This window comes from Gossypium arboreum, chromosome 10 (assembly GCF_025698485.1).
Source record: "Gossypium arboreum isolate Shixiya-1 chromosome 10, ASM2569848v2, whole genome shotgun sequence".
Lineage (NCBI taxonomy): Eukaryota > Viridiplantae > Streptophyta > Magnoliopsida > Malvales > Malvaceae > Gossypium > Gossypium arboreum.
This window is the reverse complement of record NC_069079.1, coordinates 16,901,380-16,910,389: the sequence shown is the minus strand read 5'-3', so window position 1 is coordinate 16,910,389 and position 9,010 is coordinate 16,901,380. Positions and strand designations below refer to the sequence as shown.

Here is a 9,010-nt window from a genome sequence, read left to right as displayed (position 1 = left end):
CTAGAACTAATTAGAGAATTAAGTTGAAAGAATTACTTTAATTAAATTTTGAATTGCTAGTATTTGTAGAATTATAAAGCATTTATAATATTGGCTGAGGTTGGCAAGGGAGTAGCCAAAGGGTTAGAGGCTTGATCATCTTCTTAAATGTTGTAATTGCCTTTTTTGGCCTTATTGAGATTAATAATTTATTTTAATCTCTTTTAGCTTTTTAATTAAATGGAAAGGTTGCACTTTTGCCCATTCAAGTTCCTAACTCACTTGGGAATTAATAAAATATGGAATGATCTTAAAATTTTAAAATTAATGATACAAAAGCCGAACGATATAATTTATATTTGAAGTAAATTCAAGGAGAAGTACCTATAAAATGTTAGTTAGAAATCAAACATTCAACTCCAAATGTTTTTTAAAAGAACCAAAACCTAAGAATGAATTGCTCATGAATTTTATAAAATCACAACTGATTAAAAATACAAACAATACAGCTTTATCAAAAGCAATCTGCAAATATTCTTATGATGATCATACAAATTAACTTCTCAGGGTCACGACAAGGTTCCAAATCTGTTTCGATTTTTAACAACCTGACAGCGCTGACTATACAGGGCACCGAAGCCAAGGACTGTTGCCTTGAAGCCGGCCAGGCGGCCAGAGAGAATCCTTGGCATGAACCTGCAAACAATCACTACAATGAACCAAAGAAGTAATGCCAAGTGAAGCTTTGATAATATAATGTGAAACATTCCAATACATGAGCAACTTTTCACAATTATGCATTGGCCATGTTCATCATACAGAATGGAGTACTTAAATTAAAATGAAAGCTTCAACTCGTGTATAACCATATTATCCCGATTCGAGATGAATATCAAATACAAGCAAGCATGCAGCATGCGTATACTCTAATTTTCTGAATTTTTTTTCATATATTTTGGAGAATCATCTCTCTCATATCCATGACCAAAAATGAGAATGAAAGTCTTGTGAACATGGTATATGCAGAACCCTACATATTTATATCTTTCAAGGGTATATATAATGCACAGCACATCATTGAAAATTGATTTAATCACAACCTTCCCCAAGGTTAAAAAGACAAAAAAACTACTCATATGTACATCATCTCATATCTTTGTTTTCTGAAATCTGCTTCAAAAAAAATGTAGGCAATTATGTTTATAATGGCATTTACGAAGAGACACCTCTTTATGAACGCAATTGTTGCAGTGATCATCAACCATCATGTATGGAGGATGGTCTACTGTAAAGCTTATGCAGGTTCACGAGCACAAGTAGCCCATAGTGAACTCAAAGCTCGAAGACGTTCAAAGTATTCTCCCAAAGCAAGTAAGCCTCTAGCTGTTTGGCGAGTCGTTAGTATCCGAGACATCTGCTGCAGTGTTTCCTGCCTAATGTGGTCTGCCTGCAAAAGGAATTAGCAGAGTGTCAGATATGGATTTATGACTGAACACAGGTATATTAATTCTTTTTCCAAGTTTTCTATATATTTGGTCCCTTGAAAAGTTATATGCTGATACCCGAGACCAAATATGTGTTGAGTATGAGCATTTAAAAAAAAATCAAAAGTCCGGACAATATAATATACAACAGTAAACACGTTGACCAATTTCAAACTTCCCTAGTTTGGGACCTTTAGATCTGGAAATCCCTAGTTCGTTTAAAATAAGTCACTCATCATTTGTCAATTGGGTGGGTTGGGTTGGTTTCTGGGTTGAATTAGGTCTGAGTCCAAATTGGAGTCAAGTTTTCGGTTTTGGGTTAGAATTGACTAATCTACTATCACAGTAGTGGGTGCAGCATATTTAAATGCAAATAAAACTAGCATGACTAAAAACCATTGAGCAAGCCATTATAATTTCACTTCAAATGCATGGATCAAATAACCATGTTAGTGTTCGCATTTGATATGGATGTTTTCAAGTGCCTAGAGGATTATATTCCTATATCTATGCATCCAATATGGGTGTCGGATGCAAGTACTTCAACAAAACTGAAAAACTGGAACATGGGACGATGCAATTGGTACCTGGTTCACAAAGCTGACTAAAGCTTCTACCTTCTCCATTGCAGTAGTCACCTGAGAACTGTAACTGCCTTCGCCGAGTTGACCGTCCGCCACCGTAACTGACACAATTTCCCGGAGTTTCTCCATGCCTTGTGAAAGCGCATCTTCTGCTTGCTGACATGATTGTTTGAGGTTACAAACTTCAAAGAATTGTTGTTCGGTCAAGGAATCAAGCTGAGGCAAGAGCACCTGTAAATTGACATAACAAGCAAATATTATTTGACATTTTGCAATAGAACTTGGACCAGAATTGCGATTAAATTTTCAAGAAATATATGATGCTTTGACTCAAGTGTGAGTGTCGGATCTAGATATGCATGCAACATGAATATATTAAATCTTTTTCCAAACTTTCCATGTATTTGTGCTTGGAGGATCATATCCACATAAGTGTATCCAAACATGTGTTGGATACGAATGTCAGGCATGAATACTTCAAAAAAGATATGAAGAGTTGAGCAACATAGCAAAAAATCATGTCTTCCAAGCATGGATCAACAATTTTCTCAATGATGAATCATGTGAAGGGAAAGACCAAACAAAACCAGTATTAGGGTTATAATTGGCCAAGTTCAGTGTTTGTGCCAAGAAACTAAATACTATGTTCCTCGGACTCGGGTGTGGAATACGGGTATATGCATGACAATAGTATGTTCAATATTTCACAATGTTTTATGTAGAGGTGTCTTAGAGAGTTCTACCACCATAGTCATTTCCGGATAGGCATCAGACAGGAGTGCTGGATGCAGGTACTCAAGAAAAAATGAAAAGTCGGAGCAAGAGGAAAAGACCAAGCAGAATCCATATTAGGTTTCAATTGGCTAATTTATGTTTCTCGGCCTCGGGTGTGTTTGGATATGGATACAGATACATGTAAGAAAATAGTATCTTCAATTTCTTTAAGTTTTTCATGTATTTAGAGAATTCTTAGAGGGTTATAACCCCCCAACCTGTTTTTGAATAGGCTTTATACAAGAGTATTAAACACAGATGCTTAAGGAAAATGAAAAGTCTGAGCAATGTAGACACTATCTACAGGTAATTAAACTAAGTATGAATCACCTTAAGAAGTTCTGAAGGGCGAAACCCTCCAATCCATGAGAAAAATTGCTCAGCTGATGTTTTCCACATGCCCGACATGACATAGAAAACATCCGACTTCGCAGCAGTTGATTTCATGCGAAAAAGTTCAGAATAATGCTTCATGCCAGTTTCCACAAGCATTTGAAGATCTGTGTCACTTATTTCGGCATTCAAAGCAGTCCTTAGTCCACATATCTGTTTGCTTTGTTCGTCCATCCAACGTGCATATTCTGTCTCAAATGCAGCAATCCCTGCAAAATCCCCAAAATGAAGAAATCATTGAAAACATCAAAGAAGAAAAATTAACTGTAAATGGGAAGAACAATGGTACCATAGAGAGCTATTACAGAAATATCACATTCAACACATCAGAGAAGCCTTATATTATACCAACATATTTCGGGGTGGTTTGACAGTTTCAAAGCTGCTGTCACTATCAACTACATTAAAGTGCTATATGTTACTTAGATTCGGATGTCAATGTCAGACTGGTATGTTTTATTTTTTCAAGGTTTTCATGTATTTAGAGAGTCCTTGGAGGACTATATCTCTAGTAGACATGAGCAACAAAGAAGGGTTTGAGACACAGATACGTTACTAGAAATAAAAAATCAAAGCAGCATAAGAAGTGCCTTCATATAAACAAAAAAAGAATGTAGTTTAGTTTTAAAAAATGAAATAGCTTACTTTTTGATAGCTTATCCAATATGCTATGTAATCTTCAAGTACATGTGAATAGCAAAAGATAGGTAGACCCTGTGAACTTGACCTCGAGTATAAATAATCTAAGTTTGAAGTCAGGCCTGGGAATCAAGCTTGTTTTTACTAGGTAAGCGAGCTCAAGCTAGTCAGCTCGAGCAGCTTGATCTGCATCAAGCTTAAGCTGAGTTTTGAACTTCAAATTTTGAGTTGAGCTCAAACTTCCAACATCTTGACTTTCGCTGAGCTTGCTTACACCCCTAATTGAGAAAATGCTCCAATAAATTTTGTTTAAAAAAGTTTTTACGGGGCAGGATGAGAGAGTTCCTTTCCAAGTAATTGGTAGTTAATAATTTTCAAATACCAAATTCATACTTTATTTTCTTTAGTACACTAATCTGAAGGTGAAACATAAATATAACTACATAATATAAAGGCAAAACATCAACGGTTAGTCTCAAAGTACAAGCATTTATATAGTTTGAAATGTTAGATACAGAAATAACTTATGTTGGAACGACTTTTTATTTTTCTTGAAAGTATTCGTGTTCATATCCATGACCAACGTATAGTCAAACATAGATATGGAGATATTCTCCTCAAAGGACCCTCCAAGTACATGGAGAAATTTAAGAAATAACTGAACACACCATATCGAAAACATATCCATATCCGACAATCACACCCGACTCCAACTATAACATATGAAACAACTAAAAGATGTTATAGCTCAAAAGTGACAATAATAACTGCCATTGTTTTGACAAACAAACCTGATTTTACTGGTGCAGAGAATCCAAGATTACCACCTACTAACCCACCACCCATATAAACACCCTGCAATAAAAGATTTTACTGCTTAAAATGGCATTAAACATTTTTAAAATGAAAAAGAAAAGAATTTATATTAGAATCATTCAAAACCTGTTGCTTCATTTGTACAAGCTCCTGCTCCAATTGAAGCAACTTTAGACGACTATTTTCTAACTGTTGAACATAAGCCTGAAATGCAATGCTATGAAATTAATTAAAACAATGCACATGCTGTCTTCTGGGTTATCTGTTGCAATTCATGACCATATTTTATCTTACCTTTTTCCGTAATCGGCTTTTACGAGCTGCCTCACGGTTTTGCGCAAGCCGTCTTTGTATCTATAGATATTAACAGTAAAATCCACAAACATATTAAACCCTTAATTTAAGGTAAACAAATGATCAACAAAAAAAAAAATTAGACACATAGGCTCATAGCACTAAATAAACTGATTTGGAAAGAAAATATGAAAATTGTTTCGAACAGAACTATATCAGAATAAGATTATATGATTTCTATAATTATGGACAAAAATAATGGTGTGCACGCATGCTTTTTCTTCCTTACGTTAAACCAATTATTTTCACTGTTCCTAAATCAATTTACCTCATTAATTTTCTTGATTTTAGCAGGAAAGATGAGATTAATTGCTCCAAAAGATGTTGATCCTTCTGCAGTTTGCTCAAGTGAAATTAGATTCTCTAGTGCTACTATATTGAAGGATTTTAGTCATCTAAATGATGATCACTAATCTGGGCTTAATCCAACTATGTTAGTTAGACTTGGGTGAGAGTGTCAGAAAAGGGTTTATGTCCAAGACGAATATGTTCAATCTATCCCATAGCTATGTCCAGATAATGCATCAAACATGAATACTTCAAGGAAAATAAAAGTAAAGCAACATAGTTTCAACATCATACAGCAGATCCAGGACAATATTTGCATCCATTAAACCAAGAAAAGAAATATAAAATCAGCACTATGTACAATTCAAACTTACCTTATCAATACGTTTAGTTGCCTCTTGATCATACTTGTTTGAAGGTGCAAGCATTTCATGGGAAGCAGTTTCAGACTGGAAAAAATTCAAATAATAAAGGTTAAATAGCACCAAAATCAGATAAACTTTTTTTTTAACGACTAAGCTAAGAAATAATAAATCTGAAATTCATACCTCGTTTGATATTTTGTTATCCATTTCAGCAATCATTGATACAGATGCATGCAGATTGCTATTAGCATTAAAACTTTCTCCCCACATGCCAATCTGTTGGATAGGGTCATAGATATCCATCCGTCTTGAAGGAACAAATTGAGATTCCATGCTTCTTGAATCGAAAATGGAGGCAGCTTTTGCATAAGTTGAACTGGAAAAAGGAGTCTGAAAGGAACAACACATGGATATGTATGAGCTTTATTACTCCATGAGTATGAAGAACAGGTATAATAGCAAACATTTGGTAAGCAACAGAGAAGAGGATAGCCTTTCACAATACTAAAATTGACAAAGATGCAACAGAAATGAAAGGAATCAGTGGAAAACTTTTATATATTGATTTGTTAGGCAATCAAATCAGCCTCAGTGACCTCTCAAATCCACCATGAAAGTTTAGAAAAAGAATTAAAGAAACCAATAACAGTGAACTTGTTCTACCATGGAACTCGAACAAACATGGAATTAAAGAATTTTGATCTGCTAACTACCAAAAAAAAGAACTGTTTAAATCTAAAAAATTGATCTTACAGTTTCAACTTCAGAAGAATCATTTAAAAGCTCCTATAACGCTTCAACAATCATCAACCTTGTAACTCTTGAAGCAACTAATCTTATTACCTTGTAACTATTTCCTGTCTGCAATAGTGCATCCACATATATAGGTTTTTTTGTTCTTTTTTCTCTTTTCTCCCTTTGAAATCCACATATATAGGTTTTTTTGTTTTTTTTTCTCTTTTCTCCCTTTGACTTACTATTGTTATTCAAATGCTATGGTACCCAGCTTTAGAGATAAATGTTGAATACGGGTAAGCATACAATATGAGTATAGGTAATGTCTAAATAAGTGCCGGATATGAGTAGTTTGGAGAAAATGAGGAGTATGAGACTGAGAAACACAATTCAGAAGTAAAGTTCCCAATCCCTTTGATAAATAACCTTTAAAGTTTCCATTCGCTAGTAACTTGATAATAACCATTCAAGTTACTTGACACTGTGAAACTGCAGTTAGCCCCTTCCATATGAACACTATAGAAGCTTAGCTATTAAGGATGATAAATCTATGGTGACATTGGCATCGACAAGAAATGAATAGTGAAAAAACGATGAACAACGATATCCCCTCTTTAACTTTCCAAGCTCATAGAGTTTATAGTTCCATCGAAGGGCAACCAATGAATCACAATCAACTTCAATTTAGTGGTTTCTAAGAAAATATGGTTTATTTGTATCCAAGTGTATGAAAAAGATTGAAAACCCAATCATGACATCCTTATTTTCATATCATTATCCTCCATCCAACTCAGTCGTATGCTGTCAACTCTTGCCATTGTTGGAGGTCACTGTTGAACTTACCTCTTATTTTCATGGTGGACCTATTGTTGCTCGGACCTGGATATATTTGATACGAGTAGCGTTTCAATAATTTTTTTTCTTCAAAATTTTCATATATTTAGAGGATTCTTTAAAGATCAATCCTCAATCAAACATTAGTCAAATAAGGGTATTGGACGCAAATACTTCAAAAAAAAAAAATCACGATCAACATAGGCTATTCCTACTACAATAACAAGATATTCCTCCATATGATCTTTCCTAATATGAACAAAGAGCTTCTTCTGCTATAGATGAAGTTAAGATAAACCAAAAGGATAAAGCTATTGCATATGAATCTGGATGAAAATGATTTGAAAACATCTAATTGAGACATTCAATAACAACAAAAAAAAGAAGATCAAAGTCTCAAATAACTATGATAATAATAATCACAATCAATATTTATTCAATCTGTTTTCCCCTCTGAATGAAATTCAAACCAATTCAAAATTAATAAAAGGAAAAAAGAGGGCTACCCAATAACATGGTTCAACTGAAAATCCATTTTCTGAGCTCCAAAACAGAAATTTTTTTCCAATACTTTATTAATCCATCTTGCGATAAAAACAACAGAAGATAACTCAAATTACAAAAACTACAAAAAAAAAAATAGAGATATAGGTATAGAAAGGAAGAAGCTTTGTTTTAATTCAAATAAGTTGGTATGCTTCGCATTGATTTTCCCCAGCTTTTCCGGAAACCAAACAATTAAAAAGACAAAAAAACAAACCAACCTTTTGTTAAAAGAGTCGTTAGAACAAGTTTCCCGCTAAAATTTGAGGTCCAAAAACAGCAAAAAAGAAAACAAATTCCTTTCAAAAACCAATAAGGAAATAGCTTCTTCTTCTTCTCTGCGAAACCCCTAAGCTTGTGTCGTATAATGCCCCAACACCAATCCTTCTGGGAACCCCAATCGCCCTTCACACTGATCGCATCTTTTCCCCTTTATTTTATTTTATTGTATTACTACAATCAGGATAATAACGTAATGCGAGCTGAAAAACTCGACCTTCACTTAAAATTTTAATATTCAAAAAATATATTTTTTAAAATTGGATTTGATCGACTCTGTTTCACACAATCTTCATCTTTTTACTGTGATTATTCGTATTCAAAATTAAAATTATTTATTGAATTTAACTTAATAATTTAAAGTCCTTAAATAAAAAATAAAAAATGGAACAATTGCACGTTTCTGCACTACAACATTTAACTTTTATATATTCTGTGGTTACTATTAGTATTTTTTAAATGATTACTTGTTAGATTTGTCTTCGTAATATCGTAATCCACAGTGAGTTGAACAGCACATTACCCATTAGCCATTATTTTAGAGGTTTTCAGAAAAATACAAAATGTTTTTTATTTTTTATTTTTTATTTAAAAAATGGTCATCTTTCCACTAGCTCTGTTTATTTTATACCCGACTCAACTTTCTTCCTTTAATCCACGCGCATTGATTTCCTGCGTGTTCCTCACGTCAGTTTCCGGCGTAAAATTTTGTCCCTTCTCCTGTTTCTTCCCTTCCACTTCACGCTCTTAACCAGCGCTTGAATCTCACTCTCTCCTTTTTCAAAAAATATTATTTAGTTTAATTAGACGTTTGGTGAACCTAATTAATCATTAAATGATGACCCTTCCTTACATTTTTGGTCTAATTGCCCCACCCCTTCACAGCTTCTTAGAGACAATGCTGATCTCAACACTTCAAGCCTGTCTCACACTCTCTCTCTCG

The 9,010-nt window shown here is 34.0% G+C and overlaps 1 protein-coding gene across 5 annotated transcripts; it reads right to left on the bottom strand.

The window, feature by feature from the left end:
- Window positions 1–303: 303 nt before the first annotated feature.
- On the bottom strand, window positions 304–8,526 carry LOC108488444 (transcription factor TGA4-like). Of its 5 annotated transcripts, XR_001871761.2 has the most exons (10): window positions 8,010–8,516; window positions 5,860–6,066; window positions 5,686–5,760; window positions 4,964–5,023; window positions 4,796–4,873; window positions 4,645–4,708; window positions 3,152–3,423; window positions 2,051–2,278; window positions 1,206–1,426; window positions 304–675 (listed from the first exon to the last, which is right to left on the bottom strand). XR_001871761.2 is itself a non-coding variant. In XM_053020631.1 (9 exons), the coding sequence occupies exons 2-9, from the start codon at window positions 6,007–6,009 to the stop codon at window positions 1,274–1,276; spliced, it is 1,080 nt and encodes a 359-aa protein (XP_052876591.1). In that variant the 5' UTR covers window positions 6,010–6,066; window positions 6,520–8,526; the 3' UTR covers window positions 910–1,273. The 5 variants fall into 5 exon arrangements, 4 of the variants coding, with proteins under 4 accessions (XP_052876591.1, XP_017648214.1, XP_052876592.1 ...); XM_053020631.1 differs by lacking the exon at window positions 304–675 and having other exon boundaries at window positions 910–1,426; window positions 6,520–8,526; XM_017792725.2 differs by lacking the exon at window positions 304–675 and having other exon boundaries at window positions 910–1,426; window positions 6,430–8,525.
- Window positions 8,527–9,010: the final 484 nt, after the last annotated feature.

What these genes read in the sequence shown, in the direction of transcription:
- LOC108488444 (XM_053020631.1), bottom strand. Translation starts at nt 6,009, where the DNA reads ATGGAATCTCAATTTGTTCCTTCAAGACGGATGGATATCTATGACCCT. An exon ending in CAACTAAACGTATTGATAAG is followed by an intron (nt 5,024 to 5,685) that starts GTAAGTTTGAAT and finishes TAATATCTATAG; the next exon opens with ATACAAAGACGGCTTGCGCA. An exon ending in GCCCTTCAGAACTTCTTAAG is followed by an intron (nt 2,279 to 3,151) that starts GTGATTCATACT and finishes GTCAATTTACAG; the next exon opens with GTGCTCTTGCCTCAGCTTGA.